Consider the following 21,682-nt stretch of genomic DNA (forward strand, 5'->3'; position numbering starts at 1 on the left):
TTGCCCCTTTTAACCTCTATTTTTTTTTAAATAAAAGTTTTGATGAGTTAAAAAACACTTATAAAAAATAATTATAAATTATCAACCAATAAGTACTCACATCTCTAAAATTATCATTTCTCTTTTCCTTTCCCAACACTTGCTCAGAATTTCAATATCTAGTTAAAGATTATATAACAGTTTAAAAATTGAATTGAATGACAATTATTTATACTGATAGATAACAAATAAATAGTGAACTAATCACTCATTTCACTTCCATATAATATTCTGGACAGTAATTAAAAAATCACAAGCTTATATAACACACACACACACATTAAAATCGTTTATGTATCATATTATTGTTGAAAATTTTATAATTATATATTTTTTGACCAGTAAATTTAATAATTATATAAAAAAAAACATTTATGTATTTAAACGGCACCCTGTGGATCTGATGGGCCGGCAATTGGCTGATATAAGTGATCCTGCGGCCCATCTAAGTTAGAGCTTGGGCGGTTGGGGCTGAATGGCGAGATAGAACCCTCTCGTTTGTCGTTGCGGGATAATGAGGACTCATCCGGCGATGACATTGTACGTTGTCCCGCTCTGTCCGCCGAGCTCCGCGATCCATTTACGTCGCTGTCGTTAAATTGCTTCTCTTCCGGCGAAGTTCTCCTTTCAGGTTGCTCCACCGTGTGTTATGGATTCGGATCTGTTCGAGGCAGGGATGCAGGCGGTGACCTCCGAAACGGAAAAGCTGTCCGTTACTGATCCGCTCACCAATGAGTTCGCCTCTCTCAACGACGTGTGCCACGAGCTTGCATCTCTACAGGAACTCGCTGCCCGTGGCTCCTGGCGCTCGATAATCGACAAGGTTGCTCGAGCAAGAGCTCTATCACTTCTCCAAAAGCCCCACGATCACCTCACCTATCTCGCCTACAACGTCCTCGCCTTCACAAAATTGCGCCGTTTCAATGAGGCTTCTGCTGAACTGGATTCCATGGAAGATCTCAACAGTTCTCACTACAAGTACGAAACATATCCGAAAATTTATCCTAATCGATCCGGTTCCATGGTGCCTTTCTGCATTCGGTGGCTCCACGCCCTGATTCCGATTAAACTGGGTCAGCGTCAGGAAGGTATAGATAGGTTATACTGTCTCCTTGATTTTGTGCGTGATAAGTTGAAGGAGAAGGAAATGAAAGGCCTTGGTGTTTCTCTTGATGTGTGGAGAAAGAGGGAGGTGTTTGTAATGAACTCTATAATCGGGTACCATTTGGCCAACAAAGAGTTTAGTGTAGCTTTGAGTTTGATTAAAGATTTGCTTAATCGTGATTCTTCAGATGCCACATTAATTTCGAAACTGGGGTATATTCAAATGCAAATTGGTGATTTAGAGGGCGCCAAAACTTCTTTCAATCAGATCGAGGTTTTGATGAAAGAGAGTAAGACTAATGGGTTATTGAGCGAGACTGAGCTTAAGAATCTTGTGAGCCGAAATAAGGCCTTAGTATATATGGTTGGGAAGGATTACGTCTCCGCTGTGAGGGAGTATGAAGAGTGCATTGAGAGGGACCCTACGGACGTAGTGGCTATAAATAATAAAGCCCTTTGTTTGATGTATCTGAGGGATTTGTCTGATTCCATCAAAGTCCTAGAAAATGCGCTTGAAAGAGTTCCTACCGTGGCTCTGAATGAGACGCTTGTTGTGAATTTATGTAGTATGTACGAGTTAGCTTATGTCAATCACTCTGATATCAAGCGAACACTCAGCAATTGGATAGCTCGTGTTGCTCCTGATGACTTTGATGCAACATGCAGCCGAGCATGAGGTATTTTATCCCCCTCTCCCCCAACGGGGGGTCTCATTTTCCTTAGAGCTTCTTTATGTAACTTTCTTGAAACGTATAAGTTTGTGTTCTATATTAATGATACGGTGTTGACTTTTCACTTTTCCGCATTCCAACTTCAGAACAACTTTTTGTTGGTATGTTATTCACTCATTCCTCGTTTCTTTGAACAACCGTGTCTTTTAATAAGGTGCAATGTGGCTTTAATAAATAAGGCATTCAAGAAGGAAGAAATCAGGTGAATAGGAGTCATTGCGTCCCAATGAGCTTGATGCTTTGTGTGTATAGTGAGCCACTAGTGAAGTTATGGACTATACAACACATCCAACAGCTGTCATTCTCGTATGATCTTCTAATATTTGACTTCGCTTGCAAATCTGAAATTTTCTCTAAGCTCTTGGAAAAAAACCGAGTAAATAATATTTTGTTTATCTAGGTTTGTTTTTGTAAATTTTGAGCATGTCATGTAGGTCTTTGGAAATTCGAAGGTGCAGCAAGACAGTAGCTTATATCAGTTAAATGGCTCAATGAATATGCCTCTTAGCTGGTATGAGTGAAACTTTCATGCTGCAAACAGGTGGCTATTATTGATGATATATTGACTTTCTTCCAAATCACTGCTTCCCCTTCGTTCATCCTTGTCTTACACTAATCTGACAGTTTTCTTTATTTGCCTTTTTTAAATAAGAGCTTTGATCTATATTTAGTTTAATATAAAATCTATGGGAAAATCATATTATTTACAAGTCATGAATAGCGTGACTCACCTTATAGTTTATATGCAAAGTATGAATACATAATCTAGTTCCTAGTTCACTGCTCCTCACTTTTGATTCAAGCCATTTTTGTCTCCTCTTTGGTACCAACGCCTGGATCTTGCTCATCATGTTGGTGTTGAGGTTTGAGATGCACTTAGAGCCCTCTTTCTAAATATCTGGTGCTTTGAGGTATATGTAGAGTTACTGGTTTTTCCTTGGTGAATATTTTAGCTTGATTACTTGTTCATTAGTAGTTGTTGTTATTACTACTGAGGGTCCCTTCCCATGGAATTTGAACCTAAACATTGATGGTAGTTTTCTTGTGGATGATGTGGAGATGTTGAGACCTAGTGGAATAGACATATCTTTTAACAGAAACCAAGGTGGCAGAGAGGTAGAAAAAATTGGCAAGCCTCTTCAATTTGTAGCTGGCTAACTTAAAAATATGGGATTGACGCTCTCTGCTCTTTTGCCGGCCTCAGCAGAAGTTATAGATTTGATATGCAGTCGAGAAAATTTCTCATTATGTTCAAAACATTCCATATCTATAGTTTATATATAATTTAAATTCTATATATTCTATTTCTAATATAAAATTTGTAAAGAGCTACACTATTCATGAGTTATAAACAACCTCTGTCCATTTCAAACTCGGACTAATATATGGACTCAAAATCTAGTTTATGATATATGTTATTACTGGTAAATTCATTTCTTTACATGATATTAGTTATTACTAGGGTGTTCATTCCTTTTTGATCGGTCACATCCCATTTCCCGGCGAGAGGTGAGTAAAAGGGGATCCCCTTATTCAAGTCAATAAACCTGGACACTCCAGTGGGATCGAAGAATGGGTAGATTTTTCTAGTGGAAAGTTCAGGACGACTGGAGTCGTAAAGGCCTCTACCGAAGAACTTGACGCCTTCTTACCCCCTTTTATCATGACTCAAGAACATTTGAATCATAGACTTTATTAACATTTCATCTCAGATTCTTGTACATATGATTTGTGAATGGTATCGGTGATGAATTTTTATATTTATTGTTAAGTTTAATATAGGTGCTGATCGGTGACTTATTATAGCATGTATTGATGGCGGTTAGACCTTAGAGACATTGCTTATTATTACATCTTAGCCGAACATGCTCATGCCCTGCGCAAGGGTGGATCATACTCGAATGTGATTCATAACTCGTAACCAAAAATAAGTCGATGTTGTATATTAATGGTTTAAAGTTCGTTTTTGTGCCTGAGCTATACCCTCAGGTCCATTCAGTATCCTGTACTTTTCTTTGGTCTAATTAACCCCTTAAATTTTCAAAATTAGATCACTCAGTGTCCTGTTGTTAAAATGAAGCAAACAGATGTTAAGTAAGGCACAGGTGTCATCTAAGTTTTTCTTGCTAACGTCTCTGCTTATGTGGCCAGCTCATTTTCTTCCACCAACCTCTTTCACGTTTCAATTTCATCTTCTACCATCCCCGCTCAACGCCACAAAGTGTCAAGACCCCTCAAATCCCATCTTTTCCAGTGTTGCAAATTGTCGATAGCAACTAGTCAGCATCGCACCGAACTCGTCTCTTGCAGCTCGAACGTAGATTTAGGTACCGTCGCCATCACTAAGGAGTTGAGTTGTTGCAGTCGCCGCATCTTGTGGCGTTGCTGCCGTCATTCGAAGATCCCAAGGCCTTGCCTTTTTCATCTCCTTTTGTCCGACCTTGTCTCCTTAATGGCAAGAACGCGAACCTGGCAGTCGAGATTTGGATTGAAATGATGATTTTTTTTTCCTAGGATTTTGATAGGGGACCTGTAGCCTTGGTGATCGATTTTTGTGCTATTTCGATTTCGATTAGAGTGGCTTGGTTCGATTGGTCTGTTTTGCTATGATTTTTCTTGAGAATCTCTTTGATTTTTATTTTTTCAGGATTTCAATTTTGCTATGTCTTATGCCTTCAATCTTGTGTCATGTTGGATTGCTTTGTTCTAGTTGGTTTATCTATTTCTAGTTCAATTCTGGGTGTGAGTTTTGTTCAAAGTTTTCATGTGCTCTGGGTTCCAAATCAGCCTTTGATTTTTGGGTTCGACAGCTGGTGATTCAAATTAGTGAGATTCAAACAATGAAGTGTTCTGACCACAAAAGCTTTGAGAGAAGGCGATTAAGTTTTATCAGTTCTCCGTTTCTATCGCCTTTTCTCTTCCCCCACAAAAGAAAAAAATGGTGATTATAACCGATGCATCTATCAAGCTCTGATTTATTTTTTAACAAAAAAACAATTTGAGGGCATCAAGAGTATTAGCTTTTTGATCTTGAAATAGAAGAATCCTGGAACAAACTTGTCGGATTTTTTTTTTTTTCAAGTTTTTCTGGTGACGGGTGAATTTTGGAAGAAAGAGAGTTTTTTTTTTTTTTTTTAAAATATGACTTATGTGGCTTGCATGTTTGCTGAAGGTGAGAGAAGAGAGAGTAAATGGTTTTAAAAAATCTGGATCATTAGCTAACATGTATGCCAACTAGGCATTTCTGGTCAACAAAAATTATTTAACGGTCAAACCTAACTTTAATTAATGGCTAGGGTAAACATGATCTGGTTTTAAAAGTTTAGGGGGTTGATTGAACCAAAGAAGGGTATGGGATACTAGATGCATCTGAGGGTATAGTTTGAGATTAAAAATAAACTTTAATCCTATATTATTTGTTTAAGTGAAGAATGGAGAGAAAAATTTGGAATCTTGTTTCATAAGCTCATAGGGGCACTGTGATTGAACAATTACTTAAAAAGTCCATCCTCATGATGATGCAATTTAGGAGTGCGCATTTGATATATCTAGCTACAAATAGGCATAAATACTTCAATGGAAAGTTGTTAATAAAAAAGTGATTGGTAAGTTGCCATACCAAACAATATATTTACACCCAAATTGTAAATTTGAAGGTTCAAGTTTAACTCAAGTTAATTAAATTTAAAATAATTAAAAAATATTTATAAAGTTGTAGCCATTAAGTTAAAACCATTCACATTCCACCTATGATGAATAACCATGATGAAGGAAGTGGTGATTTCTAAATTCAAGAAAACTGACGATCAAAGAGTTCAGGTATCAAGCTAAGATCATTTATAAATAAAAGAGTTTTCTTTCAACAATGAGATCAGTATCAACAAATTTTCAGACTCCGTGTCTTACTATTTTATATTATTTTTTCTTTTATCATGTAGTTTTAGTGTCATTATTTTTTGTTGTATGGCTGGCATAACCTGCCACCTTTTGTTTTAATAAATGTATCTCTACTTTCTTGTATTTACCTTAATTTTTTTCATTTCGCATTCTCACATCTAGGTGAATTATAGTAAGAAAGCCTGGTTCCCCGTATTTGATTAGAAGTCATGATTTTCTATCTTTTTGAGACCCGCACCTCTGGCACGCCTCGCAACGTCGTTTTTTATTTTTTCCAAACACAATATAATACTTAATGAAGGGAAGGAACGAGGAAGAAAATATCATAGTTGGAAAGAAACCTACAAACCTCTCATATGAATGCCGATAAAGTTTTTGGGTCCAGGGAAATTTCATGAGATTGATCGCAATTATGACAGTATAATCTATTGAATAACTGATTCTGGCAAAAGAAAAACATTTGAATGATGAAGGGCGTGACTCCATTTTACCACTTGCAACTCATTTGCGCCCTTCAGTCCCGGCTACCTTGCCTTGAATTTGTATTTTGAACTTAGCAAAAGCAGTAACAAAACAAGCCTTTCTTTGTTAAAATATTGCCCCGCCGATTTGAATTGGATCCTCTCAACAAATAATTTTCCATTGAATGGGGAGTCATCCTGTTACATGATAACATAGTTGGAATAATGATTTTCTGTAGTGGATGAATTCTGTATGATATTGAATCGGGGAATGACGAAGGAAGAGAAGGGCGAAGTTGATAAGAGAGATATAAACAAGGGAGTAGGTAAATAATAATACTACCCGCCTACCTCCCATCACTCTGCCAAAACATAATCACGTTTCCTTGCCCTCTTTCTTTTTTTGGTTTTATCGACACTTCAACTAATTATGTTGCCATTTCCCAAACCATCTAATATGTTTTGAAAAAACAAAATAGTTTTTAGTTTATGTTTATTATTTAGAATTTATTTTGTACTTGTCATATAGGCAAGGAAAGTCTTTCTTTCCCTCTGAAATGAGGTGTACATGCAGATATTAGGTTAGGATAGAATAAAACTCGAGTAGTTTGTCAATGTCAAAACCTGGCAAATAGAAAAGAAACTATCGGGTGTCATCTAGTGGTGGAGGGAGAAGGGACCAGCAGGGGGCCGTGACCCCATTGATTTTTTAAAATTTTTGTGTGTTATATAGGTGTTACATACTTTTAGCCTCCTAAAATTTATAAAAATTTTGTAGTATATATGCTTTTTAATCTTAACTTCTTTTATTTTTAAATCCTGACTCTACCTTAGTGCCATCTCTAAGGATGAAAGCAGCAGATAAAATAATTGAGACCAGTGGCGCCAAATAATTGCCATAACATTCATCGTCATAAATGAGACCCGCATGTCTGTTTGATGGCCACTTGCAACATAGAATAGCACGGCAAAATACATCACAGTAAAGAACAACATATGGATGATACACAATGTAAAGGAAAATTATTATAGTTGATTTTTTTTTTAAAAAAAAAAAACGCGCTCAGTAATCAGTATAGACTGTAACATTATTGTACATGGGTTCCACGGTCCAATGATCAAGCGAAAACAATTTGTATCTCTATGCCAGATCTCGGCCCAATGGTCAGTTCATATAAATTGCACCCTCTTTTTCTGTTTACTACATCCCTCTTCCCCAGCTTCTCACTACCTCAGGTATGCTTGCATTAACATTTACAAGTTTGAGTTTGGGTTTACCTGATTTTCCAGAATTGTTTTTATTCAAAAGTGGTTTTATCATGAAGCGATTTAAAGTTTAAACCAGAAAGGTATGGCACCGTGGTTTTTATTTTCTATATATGGTTTTTTTATTTTCAAGACCATCTAGTGCAGATTTGAGGGTGATTTATTTTTCTTCTTTATCTTCCATTGTAATTAAAATGCATTTTTATTAAATAAATAGATAGATATGAAAAACATAATGAATTTGTGAGAACAAAACCCAGATGCTTTATGCTAACCATTACTCCTTTAAAAAGTAATTAAATAATCCATTTCTCACCACCGTCCTTTCATTTTATCACCAATCCTTTAGCCTCTTCTTTTGTTTCCTACAAAGTCCCCTACATGCTTTTTTTAGCTAGTAATTTAAGCCAACCTGATAGGTTAAGCCGAATAGATTTGAAAAAATTTAGGGTCATGTTTAATAAAATGATGGCATCTTAATGTGTAGGCCAAAAAAAATATGGGCCAAGCCAAAATACCCTAAATAAAAAAATTATATGTTTAAAAATATAATAAATATTAATTAATTATTTAAGTTTTAGGTTATTTTATATCAAAATACTATATATTTAAGTGCATTATTATATATATATTTAAAAAATATTTATATTGTCATATTTTTATTATTTTTAATCTATAAAATATCTCAAGATAATATTTAAAATGTATTTTAATATTAATTTTTAGATTTTAAGACCCACATATTTTTTTAAAAAAATTGCGAGTCTTGTACATCGTCTAAGCATCTAAAAAATCTATCTTATATTTTTTATAAAATAAAAATAAACAATTTTAAAAATGAAAGATACAAGTATTCAAACTATCAAAACTTAAATAAATTTAAACCAAACTTAATTATTTAAGTTTTTAAAAAAGTTTGGGCCTATTTGAGCTCCTAACTAAGTCTGGACCAGACGCAGGGTCCTCTACTTCCGCCATCTGCCTCTCATTCCATGAACTAGAGATGAAGACCAAAGCCATGTTGGTGGGGGCAAGTGGCGCTGCCTTGAACTATCAATAGACATTGCTGGATGAAATAAGTTGAATGATCTTGCGAGTCTTCCACTGCTATTTGAGAATTGATCAAGAGAATTTGAATCTAATACATAAATTTTTTTCTTGTTTATAGGCGAATTTGGTTTTATTGATTTTTTTTTTATGGTTTGAAGGCTGTTTTTTTAGTTACGGATTCTTTGATGCAATTAAGATTTTGTAATTTCACGTCTACTCTGTGTGATTTGAGACTCTCTCCATGTCTCGGACAATCAAAGAGTCAAACCCAAAACGTAAGCTGGAGGAAACTCGTTATGCATGGCGTGGGTTGAAGCCAAAAATTGATTTCATTGAACGTGGTCTACAAATGAAATTTTAGTCCAGCCACGTTTAGAGGGGAAAATGTTTTTGAGCATCTTCACCGCCAACCTGCCCCATTCCCACCAACTCTCCTTCCCACCAACCCCCTCCCTCCAACTTCTCCTACCCTTTCCCTCCCATTACCATCTAATCTGTACCAATAGTCTATAAAATTATTACTATTATATCAAATAATCCGTAAATAAATTTAAATTGTTAAAAATTGATATCAGCAACCTAAAAAATGGGCAACAATTCAAATTTTAATATGTTAATTTTTTTATATTAAACGTCATGACGTATTATATTTTAATGGTTGAAAGGGTTAGAAAGGGGAGGAAGACAGAAGGAGAAGGAGGGACGAAGGAAGACGGGTCCAATTTTTGGGGCTCCCTCTCATTTCCTGGGACTGAATCTTTTAAAGAGTCCAACTCAACATTTTCTTTATTCATTTTGTTAGGTGAATCTTTTTTCTCGGGACGGACTCTCATTTCAAGAGCTCACTTCATTAGGTGAATTTCTCTCCCAGCAATTCGCCCTCGGTTCTCCCTTCTGCAAGTTCAATGGCCAATTCATTATATCATGCGACAACCTCTCGAGTCGGACTCCGAGACCAATGTCTCGGCGTTGGTCAGGTTTCTCAGAGTGCTTTTAGATCAATTTCCTTTTCGTCGCAGCTTTCGGATTTCTCTCTCAGGTGAGCAAATTTTGGTTTTCGTTTCTCTCATTCTTCCTATAATGCTGATTAATGATAATGTATTGCTATTTTTTTGTAGAAGTTTGAAAACTCGAAAACATGTAGGGTTCAATTATAACGTCACGCTGGTGAAGGCAAAAAGTAATCTAGATGAAATAGATATCGATATTTTTCTCAGCCCAAGAGTGAACTCTGTCAAACCTTCCAAGACGGTGGCCATAAGTGACCAAGCCACAGCTCTTGTACAAGCTGGCGTTCCCGTTATTCGGTTGGCTGCCGGAGAACCTGATTTCGATACACCAGCTGTTATAGCGGAGGTGGGAGTGGATACCTTGTTTATTGAACTTATCTTGCCCTTGCTATATAACTACTGTTTAATTTTTTTCCCACCCTTAATTTTAAATACGAATAGGCTGGAATCAACGCAATTCGCGAAGGTTACACGAGATATACCCCAAACGCGGGTACATTAGAGCTGCGCGAAGCAATTTGTCATAAGCTAAAAGGTCAGTCTACATGTTCAAAGCATTTTGTAGAGACATAACTCACTTCACATGCTTTGATTTTTTCTTCTTTAATTTGTTTGTGTATGCCGGAACTGTTGTTGCAGAGGAGAACGGACTTGCTTATACTGCTGATCAAATTGTAGTCAGTAATGGAGCCAAGCAGAGTCTTGTTCAAGCAGTACTTGCAGTTTGTTCCCCAGGAGATGAGGTGAAGGGCGTTATACCCTATTAATAAACACTGGATGCAGCTGCGCTGTAAAATCATTGGCACCTGCGTGAATTACTAAACTCATATCATCTAGGGCATAGGCTTTTCAATTTTTGTTCTTTCCGGTGTCATGAAATTTTAAGTTTTCTCTCTGTTCTTTTGTGAATAAAACTGAAGATGTACGGTACCTTAGAAATTTTGGTGCAATCTGTGTGAACGTATTCACTCGTCTTGTTTACTATGACAAATTTTTTAAAATCCTTTCCTTCATGATTTACTTCTCTCTGTAATTAAATTTGAATGTATGTTCTGATTTCAGGTTGTTATGTACTTACGAGTTATCCCATTTAAAAAGTCATTGCACCCTCAGCGCATTTTTTCATCTATATCCATGTTTCTAATGTTCTTTTTGGGCAATGGATGCAAAGTTGTTATCTTGTCTCCATGAGATGCTTATAATACACCCATTTTATGAATAATTCAGGTCATTATTCCAGCTCCATACTGGGTTAGTTACCCAGAAATGGCAAGGTTGGCCGAAGCAAAGCCTGTGATCCTACCAACACGCATTTCAGACAATTTTCTATTAGACCCAAAACTCCTTGAGTCCAAATTAACTGAAAGATCAAGACTGCTAATTCTCTGTTCACCATCTAACCCAACAGGATCTGTCTACCCTAAAAAACTACTTGAAGAAATAGCCCAGATCGTGGCAAAATACCCCAGGCTTCTGGTACAATTATAGTGTTTCATAGTGTACTCAGCTAAGACAATAGTTGGGTTTTGGAGATCTGAAAGGTTTTATTGCGCAGGTTCTTGCTGATGAAATTTATGAGCACATAATTTATGCACCAGCAACTCACACAAGCTTTGCATCTTTACCAGGCATGTGGCATAGGACTCTAACTGTTAACGGATTTTCTAAGGTTAGTCTGTGGTGATTTATTTGTCTACGAGTAGAGTAGTGACTGCTAACATCCGGAGGAATAAGTTACATTTGTTACTATACAGTTTTTAGGTGTAGTATTGGTCTTTAGGCTGTTAATTCCCCCTTCTTACCTTCAGCTCAATGTCTACTATTTATTTTTTATAGTGACTGTAGATCCTAACATAATTATGATATGATGTTACAACTCCCTGGATAGGAATTTTTATGTTGAGAGTTTCTGTAGGCCTTCGCAATGACTGGATGGCGTCTTGGATATATTGCTGGTCCAAAGCATTTTATTTCCGCGTGTGGAAAGCTTCAGAGTCAGGTATGCTGTATTTTTTCATTGGCCACATCAGCTTGTAAAACTTACATCATATTTATTGATTAACATTTTCAAGAAATATAGTACATGCTTAGTTTTTATATTAAGTGGTAATATAATTGACTTATTGAAACTCAGTAATTGCTTTGGGTTAGTTTAGTTATCTATATTGACACTGCATATAACAACCTTTTTGTGCATTGTCAAATTCAGTTCACTTCGGGGGCTTGTAGTATATCTCAGAAAGCTGCAGTTGCTGCATTAGGACTTGGCAAAGCTGGTGGGGAGGCAGTTGCCACGATGGTGAAAGCGTTTAAGGAGCGGCGGGACTTCTTAGTTAAAAGTTTTAGTGAAATAGATGGTGTCAAGATTTCAGAACCCCAGGTTCAAACTCAAATATTTATTTGCTTATTGCATAATGATTATCCTCGTGGTGATTTTTCTCTCATTTTGCCCTGTACTTTTTCCGCTTCCGTTAATTAGACTTTCTTATCACACGCAGGGGGCATTTTATCTGTTCATTGATATTAGCTTCTTCTACGGAAGAGAAGCTGAAGGATTTGGCATAATTGAGGATTCTGAGTCAATGTGTCGATACTTGCTGGACAAGGGCCAGGTACACTCTTTTTGCATCACATTTTCCCCTTAGGATTAAAAGGAATTCTGCTTGGCTTCCTGTATTGCAGCAGTAAAACTTGTAGTGTCTCCGATCTTGAAGTCATTGAGTTCGTGTTGTTCTCCTGATTGACAGGTTGCCGTGGTACCCGGGAGTGCATTCGGAGACGATAGTTGCATTCGCATCTCTTATGCAGCTTCGCTCTCTACCTTGCAGGCAGCAATTGAGAGGATTAAGAAGGCATTTATTCCCCTAACCTCTGCAGCCCTTGTGTAACGTCATTGAATTGTATACTGTGTCGGTGTTCTTATTTTGTGTGTTTCATTGAGTTGGCAATTTGTAAGTGTGATAGAACGCAATAGCATTGTGTAATTCATGTTAGCCGCTGTTATTTAGCAGGATAAAGCTGTTTGTTGGTGTAATGTGCAATTGGGTAACGTCCAGTAAATACTGCTAGCAAATGAGCTGCTTGCGGAATTTGAGTTCTGTAATATCCTCTTTCACGCTTGACCAGTTAAGCACCTACTTTTCACAATCCACATGCCTGTCCTCTCGATCCACCTCGCATCCGGAACCGATGGCGATGGTTGCGGAAGTATATTATTTACATGATTGAAAGCTATTTATTTGGCTAAAAAAAAAAAGAAAGCTATTTAATATGTACAATATAAAAGCCAGAGGAATGACCCTTGGTGCTTATTTAATCCTCTTATTTTAAATTATAAGATATTTAGATAAAGTTATATATATATATATATATCAATAAAGTTTATCAAACACACTTTTCAATTTTATTTTTTTAAAATAAAAATGTGAATTTTTAAAAATGCTTTGATTCAATATTTTATTTTTAAAAGAATATTAAAGAGAGAATATAATGAAAATGATAATATTAAAAAAATATTATTAATAAAATTTTATTTTTGTCAAAATGTTTTATATTTTGAGACATTAATTTTTTAAAAAATATTTTATAATTTGAGATGTAAAGAGTATTATTTATTATGAGATTAGTATTTTTAATATTTACCTTTTTTTAAAAAAATTCAAATGATTTATTATTAGATTAGGTTTAGTAGGAAGAACTTAACACCCTTTAAACAGTGTTGAGAGTTGAATATGAAAAAAAGGAATTTTTATTTAGGTCTAATGATACTAAAAAATTTGTAATACTAAATGCGGAATAATTATCTTAAAACAGACTAGTCTATACCCCATTGCTGGTTTGAACTAGTTTAACTTATTAAATACACTTGAAATATTAATTTTCATTATAAACACTACAAACAAAAGAAAATTGGAAATAATGTTAAAATTTTTTTTATTGAAAACTAAAAATTTGAGATAAAAAATAAAAAGTGTGATAAAAATGTATTTGTTAATAAATTACATGACATGAAGAAAAATTACTTTCAGGCTTAGTAAATTAAAAAAAATATATTTGAAATTTAGTGGAGAAGAATGACCCCGCGTGGGGGATATGCTGATGGATAAATGAATGCAAGGTTCGTGATTCCTTGGTAGCCCGGGAATCAATTCCCAAACAGAGGACTCCTTGGAATGTCCCAAAATATTCACCAGTGCCCCAATTGGACAAGTTTTCCTTCCAGAAGGCGTCTCTGAAAGTAACCTGATTTCCAGGCAAACACGTCAGAAAAATGGAATGAAAAGGTGATCTTTCCTTCTTTATTCTCATATTCCTCTCTAACCTGGACTTTCTTTCCATTGGACGTTACATCCTCAAAAAGCTAACGACCCCCTTCCGCTTCATGCAAAACCCAACCCAATTACTTGAACTAAAAGACAATCAATCTCAACATGACCTGGCTTTCCTCCTCCTCCATATTTCTGTTTCAAAGGACTTCCTATTTATATTCTCTATTTACCCATCAAATCCAAGTTAAAACGAGGGAAGAGGAGCGAGAAAAAGCCTAGTGATGGAGATCTCTTGTTCATCCAACGAGTACACACCCGAAATTGTGTTCTTTGATCTGGAAACTACAGTACCCAACAAAAGCGGGCAACGTTTCTGGGTCTTGGAATTTGGCGCAATTGTGGTCAGCCCCCACAAACTAGTCGAGCTCGAGAGCTATACGACTCTCATCAGACCCAAAGATCTATCGGTGGTCTCGGTGAAACCTAGAAGATGCGATGGCATAACACGTGAAGCCGTGAAGAATGCACCATCTTTTGAGGAAGTTGCCGAAAAGATATTCAGCATTTTAAATGGAAGGGTGTGGGCAGGTCATAACATCCAAAGGTTCGACTGTATTCGCATCAAAGAGGCTTTTGATGATATCGGCAGGCCAGCGCCAATACCAGTTGGAATCATTGATTCACTTAGGATCCTAACTGAGAAGTTTGGGAGAAGAGCTGGCAATATGAAGGTACGTGAGAAATAGTAAGTTTCCGCAAAGCTAAAGGTACCAGCATCTGATTCCCGACAACAATCTAAAATTTTGTTTGTAGGTGTAGATGGCAACATTGGCTTCTTATTTTGGTCTCGGAGAGCAAAAGCACAGGTATGGATTTCTATGGCATATTGGCTTCTGCATCCCATGGGTTTAAGTGAAAATTGGATAATAGTGGTTCTTATACGTCCTTTTTGAAGCAGGAGTCTAGATGACGTTCGCATGAACTTGGAAGTCCTCAAGCACTGTGCAACTGTATTGTTTCTGGTATGAAATGCAGCTCATCTTCACATTCTGCTAGTTTTACCCTAGAAATGAATGTCCTCATATATACCCTATAATGGCGTCTGGGTGATGTCAGGAATCAAGTCTTCCAAGCACATTGCAGAGTAGATGGTATGGGACTTCCAATATTATGACGCGAAGCAGAACTAATGGGAAATCGCCATGCAAAGAAGAAACAAGCAGGAAATCTCATCCCCCAACTTCTCTGGGATATCACAGGGCAGTCCCTTATGCAAGGGGAAGTTTGCAAAAGGTTTTATTGATTCAACTATTTATTTGCACACGCTAGCGTGTTTATCTCGTGTGTCATAGAGATTAGCTGCTAGCAATGATGATGAAATTCCTTGAAACGCAGATGACGGAAAGAGTGAAGGGCCTTCTGTGTAAAGCACAAGGGCACCAGTCTCTAAACCATATTCTTAAGCATTCTCATACATTGCTAAGGTGAGGCAGAAGAATCAAGACGGACATGCCACTTGGAGAAAAGCTGATTGTTTTCAACTTTAACAAAGTCCCTGTGGGGAAGAGAAGGCCACGCGTTTTTTTCAGTTTGTAGAACAGGATATGCATGCGGAAGAGGGTCGTTCTATTCTTGATTCATCAGTTTCTTTGTTCTCCGCTACAGCAACAATTCAAGACGTATCTGTGAATGGTCAAGACTCCGAAACACTGAAAAGGAAACAGGAGTGGCGGTTCAGATTCGTCTCCCCATATTGCATTTATTTCTTAATTCAGATTCTTGTACATAAATTCAAAATGACGCGTATAACATTAACATCAATTCGTCCAATAAATAACAAGGTTCCCTGTATGTTTTCCCACTACTGCAGAAGCGAGTCAATCTGAATTCTCTGTTCCGTTTCTTCCCAAACATGATTTATAATGTTTCACGCGTGGCATAAATTCAAGCCTTACGAATCACAATAGGCTGACGTCGGTATTCAGATTTATAGTATAACCAAATATCTCTTTTTAATTACCATGATTTTATCCCAAATTCATTCTATTCTGATTCTAGCTTCGTTTCAATTTTGTAAGAATATTTTTAGGCAACAAGGTAAGGAGAAAGAAGACAAAGAGGAACACCCGATTGCGTAAATTTATCACACGCATCAAACAATTCTTTTAGTAGGCACACATGACACACCATTATAGTACAGGACCACCCATACACAGTTTCCTGTGCCTCTGATTTGGGTTGAATTATTCTCGTCCCACAGCATACACACAAGACTACCAAGGGACTGCAAATCCTAGAAACAGACATCATAGGTATTAAGACACCACACTATAAGAAACTCGTCAGGGAGCTAGGGTCTTGTTCCGTTTGTTCCATGCATGTATCCTGAGACTCAATCCAGCTTACACCCAGCAGCTTCTGCAACGGTCAAGAAGACCCTCCCACCAATTGTTCTGACGAAGTTAGCAGCCTTCAGCTTGTGAATCACTTGCCACCTTGGGTTGGCAATTGCTAACTGAGAGAGACAACCTCCAAGTAGGTCAACAGATGAAAAACTGCTACATTACTGCATCACATCTAGGCAGGTCTACCTTAAGAATTACTGGGCAATGCTTACCTGCTTCCCCTGTAAAACCAAACTCTTGTACAGTTCCTCTAGAGAAGCAATTCCTGACGTGTCGATATTCACCAAATCTGCAACAATAAAACAATGGACCCATCATTTGAATGTTACTAAGGAAGGATGATAAGCAAACACTACGCAAGAACCATCCTTGTTAGAGACAACGGATCTTGTACACTTGTCATTTATCAGTAAAAGGGTTCTCATCTTTCCTCTCTTTTTGGGCCCATAAGGAGTAAGAAAAACTCACTGGAGGCGTCGATGATTACAAGCTGAATTGTCCTTCGGGTGCCTCCCTCGTTCTCATCTGCTGCTTCTTCATTGGCGACCCATTTCATGATCCTTTCAAACAAAATTAACCAGAAGAATCAGCCGCTGTTCATAATTAGATGTTCTTCTATAATTGGAAGGCATGACCGCGGAAGCACTTGTTGCGTGTGAAAATACCTTTCTCTAACGAAGTTGGCATTAGCAAAGCAAAGCAAGGCAGACTTGACACGTATTATTAAAACTCCAGCAGTCTCAACAGCCATAGGATACTGGTGGACATCGCAGAACAAGTCAGTTTCAGGGAGTCTTCCGAGAGTTTCTGTGCCGGGTCGAATTGATATCATTATTATATTTGAAAAGGATATCACCACCTGTAAATTCGCATCAGCCCAATTTACTGTTTGAATTCACTCGTCAAATAATTCATATCCCTGAACCAAGGTAGCTAATCCAATTCACCCAACATTGTCAATGAACAGGTCTTATTTAATTTTCTTTGAAGATGGAGAGAACGAAAGCATACTAATTGTCTCTCCATAACATTAGATCGTCTTTCAATCAATTGGGTCGAAGTACAGTGAACAGTTGAGGGAATTCAAAATCATAGCATTACTTGTCTTCAACTACACTTATGCGCTTTGCATCACGCGTATTAACTAGTGAAATGTGTGTGGTATATATGCTTTGGTTCTTGCTACACAAAGGACAAAAAATGGCCATTAAAGCTGTTATGGTGGAGGACTTTCAAAATGTGATGGGCTGAATGGCTGAATGACGCCATAAGGTTCGAAGTGATCCTCCATAATATGTAGTGACAGCGACTCAAAGTAGTGTCCCTGTTGATATGCTATTGGTCGATGTCACAATGAAGTGTTCTAAAGATTAATCAAACCTAAATTAAACACAACTTCTTCTGATTAATATCAAATAATTCATAACCCATTATATTATCAATATGAAACAAGAAAAGTCAACGCTGCAGAAGTGGTATCAAGAATTATACTTACGGCCACCAGGAGGCCAATCTCGACGGAAAAGAAGAGGACCCCAAAGAAGGCTCCAGCGCAAGCAAGAAAATCAAGCTTATCAAGCTTCCAAATTCTGAAAGCCTCACTGAAGTCTACGAGTCCTGGGAGGGCAGAAATGATAATGGAGGCGAGAATCGCAGTTGGAGTGAAATATAAGAGCTTCGTGAAGCACAGCAACGATATAACGACCGTAATAGCCATCACGATATTTGAACCTGCAGTTTCACAACCCGCCGCCACATTCACCGCCGTACGCGAAAACGAACCTGCAAATTATCGTTTACTCTCACTGCCTAATCCTTGAAACGGTGCAAAAAGAAGACAAGCCTCTATTACGCCAACAATACAGAAAAGAATCAACGGAGGAAAGGAGCTGACGAATCCATCTCTATTGGAAATAGCTCACCAGCTGCAACATAGCATGAGGTGAAAGATCCTATGATGTTCATGAATCCGATCGACACCATTTCTTTGTTTCCATCAAGGTGGTATCCCCTCATGGAAGCAAAAGATCGGCCAACTGAAACCGATTCCTACAGTCTTTAAAATTAGAAAGTGGTACGAACTCTTTAAATTTACGATTTTAATGGCGTACAATGTGGTGATGGAGGGAGCACGTGCTTACCGTTAGTGCAACAACAGCAGCAACCAGTCCGATTTTGGCGACTCGTGCAATATAGGGGCTGTTCAGCTCTAATTGATTGACAGAACTTGGATTCAGCCCTCCTTTTACGTGTTTTATAATATTAACTCCATGTACATCAGCTCGGGTCAGAAAAACAATGAGGGTTGATAGCATAACTGATGCAAGAGGGGTGATTGCTGGCAGCCAGAATAGCTTTCTCTTCCTTTTACCCTGCTAATATTAGCCCCTTCATTAGACTGATCATGAATCCAAAAGTCATTTTGAAAAGAAACATGTTGTAGGCTTATCAGCACTATCACTCACCAGAAATCTGGATACGAGGATGAACACAAGGAACGAACACCCCAGCACCAAATTGCTGTAATTCCACTGCAGTTGAGAACAAAGAAGGCATTACGATCGTTAAAATGTCACCAGTTTTCCTTCGATGTTTTATTTATTTATTTATTTTTGAAAGGAGTTTTGTGTTATGTTGTGGCTAAGCTAGTTCTGCACTTTTGAGGTAAATTTAGGAACAACGTATGGAGCTATTACTGTACGTTCTTATGAATTGCAGGGTCTTAATTTGGTTTCTTCCTAAGATTTCTAAGGATTTATATATTTGCATTACAATATTACTGATGAAATGGCCATTTTCCCCATACAGGAACTGGATTATATATAGCTGCATTAAAATGGCATTCAATAATCTTTCCCTCGATTGCTATTTCAATGAAACTTCCAGAAAAAAGAATATAATCACTGGATTTGATAGTTTATGATAAGAATATTTGAAGTAGGAAAAAAAAATCTCCGTCAATTAATTTTAATATTTTGATAAAAGATCTGATTTGATTTACATGTGTCCCTGCTCTTGGCCAAGGTTTAAGGAAATTTTCCTGTAGATATGGATTACAAAAAGACTATATTGAGTTGAAAATTTGATTAAACTTGACCAATAATCGTAATTGTATTTCTGGCGAGGCCAATAATTGTGTTGGTTAGTTTTTAGTTGTATTTTTATTTAAAATGAGAGAGAGAGAGGGAGTTTCAACAAGAGTCAAACTTGGCTTATCTTAAGAGTAATATAAAGGCCAATATCAGAGTTTTGTTTGGATAAAAAAAAGTTGGAAGCATCATTACTGTTGCCTAAAATATGTTTAAACCGGGATATAAGAAATATGGACAAGGTATAGTATATAAAATATAAACGTACTGGAAGATCAAGTGATTCGTGAACAGACATCGTGACGGAGACGACGTCGGTTTTGTTGGTAAAACGTTGGAACCCAAAAAGGCCCTTCAGCTGTTGAAGACCAATAACTATGGCCGCTCCGGCCGTGAATCCTACTGTAGCAGCATGCGACAAAAATTCCAGCAAGAATCCCAACCTATATATATTATTAATACATGTTCATATAAACAATTTTCCTAAGTTAATATACTCATTTCTTAATTATACGAGGTATCTCTAAATTCTAAAAAATCCCACCTCATGAGTCCAAAGGCAGCCTGGAATATGCCGGCGAATAGAGTTGCGGTCAGAACAAGCTTTGTGTAACCCAATGGATCAGTAGAAGGGTCTATTAGTTTCTGAGTCATTGACGACAACAGCAATGAAACTACGGCCACGGGTCCAGTTGCCACCTCTCTTGAACTTCCCATTATTGCATAGATGAGAGGCGGCACAGCACTTGTATCTAGTTGGTTTTATCCACCATCGATCATCAGCTTATTTCAATTATTTCTTCCAACAAATTTATTCATTTATTTTAATAAAATCAACTTACAAAGGCCATATTCAGGATCCAGCCTTGCTAAAGTTGCATACCCAATGCCCTGCATTGAACAAACAAGCAAAAAGAAATGAGGTCCTCATGGTTTGTGCCAGTTTATTTACAGGTGGACCGGCTCGAGAATACCTGGGGAATGCAGAGACTTGCAATAGTGAGACCTGCGAGTAAATCGTTCCTGAAACTTATGACTGAATAGTTTCGACCCCAGTCAAGAATAGGAAAAATCGCCTGAAGGAATGAAAGCACGAGTTTGGGTCCGGTTTGGCTTCTGAGACTAGACGCGTTTCCTTGATACTGTGAAATGATGCTGCTCACGGAGCCTACAAGATCATGCCACAGACCCGGGGGTTCAGGAGCATTGAGAACCCACAGAGACCATTCATTAGGCTCCTCACCTTTCTTCTCAATGTCCACCACCACCCCGTCCTCCGGTGCGGCTGAAGAACCCATATTTGATTGAAGTGTTTGGGAGAACATTGTCCCCTGCACCAAAATTACTCTCTTCTACTCTAACATTGAAGTCGCGGTAATGAACAGAGTCCCTCAAAGCTGTGATTCAAGCGCACAAGCTGTGAACCAACCGATACTGTTTTATATATACGAAAAAGTGTGTACTTCCAAAGCGTGGACTTAGGCGTATAATATGAAAGATCAGTGGGGTGAAAGGGTAGTGGCATGCTGGCGAAAGGCTGGAAGTCACTTTTCGAAACATGTCCACTAACTTGGCAGAACAGTTCGGTGGCTAAAATAGATTCATCACAAGTGCTATTGTTGGTCCGGAAAAAAAAAATCAGGAATGCTGGTGGTCGTGCTTTTCTTCGGGCTATTGCCCCTTTACACGTGTTATTTAAACTTCTCAAGATCCCTGCCAGCACGTAACTATCTATCTATTCCTGATATCAAAATTTGTGGATTCTATATGTTAATGATGTCCTCTAGTTGTTTCAAATTGAAAACTCCGCTAGAGACAGAGCAAAGTAATGTGATTGGGAGGAGAGTCCAATGGGATTGAGGAGAAATGGAAACTTTCTAGATTGCGCGCAAGATCATATACGGCACTGCATTGGTGTTATCATAGCATTATCCTTTTCATTCTTAAACTGAAAATGATGTATCCCTAAAAAAGTGTGGAGACAAATAGATACTATCCGGGCATCCGCGCAAAACTTCATTGTTTTCTTGCCCAATGTACATAATAAGTTTTTGAGCCCGTTCTTGGTAGCACTTTCGCAAATCGCAATTTGGCCTACTTGGATCTTTTCAACTTCGATTGTTGCCGGCATGATAATCGCACGCCTATTTGTCATGCGGCTCTTTGTATTTTCGCAGATCTCTATACCAATATAGTAGGGCTGTGTCATAGAGATTATGGCACGATATATATCAAGCTATCTTGTCTACTCATGATAACAAGTGGAAACGCCTAACAAGTGTAACAAGTGTTTGTTTATCTTGGAAATGCGTAACAAGTGTTTGTTTATTATACGTGTAGAAACATAGGGGAACGTCCGGTA

At 37.5% G+C, this 21,682-nt stretch overlaps 4 protein-coding genes across 11 annotated transcripts; 3 read left to right on the forward strand and 1 right to left on the reverse strand.

Moving 5' to 3' along the window:
* Positions 1–488: 488 nt before the first annotated feature.
* LOC129320812 (uncharacterized) lies at positions 489–4,556 on the forward strand. 5 transcript variants are annotated; one of them, XM_054966439.1, is made up of 2 exons: positions 489–1,820; positions 4,026–4,556. In XM_054966439.1, exon 1 carries the CDS (start codon positions 689–691, stop codon positions 1,817–1,819), a length of 1,131 nt encoding a protein of 376 aa, XP_054822414.1. In that variant the 5' UTR covers positions 489–688; the 3' UTR covers position 1,820; positions 4,026–4,556. The 5 variants fall into 5 exon arrangements, with proteins under 5 accessions (XP_054822414.1, XP_054822416.1, XP_054822413.1 ...); XM_054966441.1 differs by lacking the exon at positions 4,026–4,556 and adding an exon at positions 3,327–3,653; XM_054966438.1 differs by lacking the exon at positions 4,026–4,556 and adding an exon at positions 3,337–3,653.
* A 4,681-nt stretch (positions 4,557–9,237) lies between these two features.
* LOC129320331 (bifunctional aspartate aminotransferase and glutamate/aspartate-prephenate aminotransferase) lies at positions 9,238–12,705 on the forward strand. 2 transcript variants are annotated; one of them, XM_054965734.1, is made up of 10 exons: positions 9,238–9,587; positions 9,667–9,904; positions 10,000–10,093; positions 10,198–10,301; positions 10,786–11,034; positions 11,114–11,227; positions 11,474–11,557; positions 11,768–11,938; positions 12,057–12,170; positions 12,306–12,705. In XM_054965734.1, exons 1-10 carry the CDS (start codon positions 9,454–9,456, stop codon positions 12,444–12,446), a joined length of 1,443 nt encoding a protein of 480 aa, XP_054821709.1. In that variant the 5' UTR covers positions 9,238–9,453; the 3' UTR covers positions 12,447–12,705. The 2 variants fall into 2 exon arrangements, with proteins under 2 accessions (XP_054821709.1, XP_054821710.1); XM_054965735.1 differs by having other exon boundaries at positions 9,670–9,904.
* Positions 12,706–13,776: 1,071 nt separating this feature from the next.
* Positions 13,777–15,690, forward strand: LOC129320685 (protein NEN4). Its single transcript, XM_054966241.1, has 5 exons — positions 13,777–14,557; positions 14,646–14,692; positions 14,785–14,848; positions 14,943–15,119; positions 15,222–15,690. The coding sequence occupies exons 1-5, from the start codon at positions 14,108–14,110 to the stop codon at positions 15,312–15,314; spliced, it is 831 nt and encodes a 276-aa protein (XP_054822216.1). The 5' UTR covers positions 13,777–14,107; the 3' UTR covers positions 15,315–15,690.
* Positions 15,691–15,941: 251 nt separating this feature from the next.
* LOC129320684 (sulfate transporter 2.1-like) lies at positions 15,942–20,743 on the reverse strand. Of its 3 annotated transcripts, none has more exons than XM_054966238.1 (12): positions 20,295–20,743; positions 20,163–20,211; positions 19,865–20,072; positions 19,589–19,763; positions 18,697–18,762; positions 18,373–18,606; positions 18,154–18,280; positions 17,727–18,013; positions 16,897–17,090; positions 16,700–16,791; positions 16,444–16,520; positions 15,942–16,341 (listed from the first exon to the last, which is right to left on the reverse strand). In XM_054966238.1, the coding sequence occupies exons 1-12, from the start codon at positions 20,643–20,645 to the stop codon at positions 16,219–16,221; spliced, it is 1,983 nt and encodes a 660-aa protein (XP_054822213.1). In that variant the 5' UTR covers positions 20,646–20,743; the 3' UTR covers positions 15,942–16,218. The 3 variants fall into 3 exon arrangements, with proteins under 3 accessions (XP_054822213.1, XP_054822214.1, XP_054822215.1); XM_054966239.1 differs by having other exon boundaries at positions 18,373–18,603; positions 20,295–20,742; XM_054966240.1 differs by lacking the exon at positions 18,697–18,762 and having other exon boundaries at positions 18,373–18,603; positions 20,295–20,742.
* Between the last annotated feature and the right edge of the window lie 939 nt (positions 20,744–21,682).

This window comes from Prosopis cineraria, unplaced genomic scaffold (genome assembly GCF_029017545.1).
Source record: "Prosopis cineraria cultivar Desert tree isolate PC_DT_omini unplaced genomic scaffold, ASM2901754v1 PC9, whole genome shotgun sequence".
Taxonomy (NCBI): Eukaryota; Viridiplantae; Streptophyta; class Magnoliopsida; order Fabales; family Fabaceae; genus Prosopis; species Prosopis cineraria.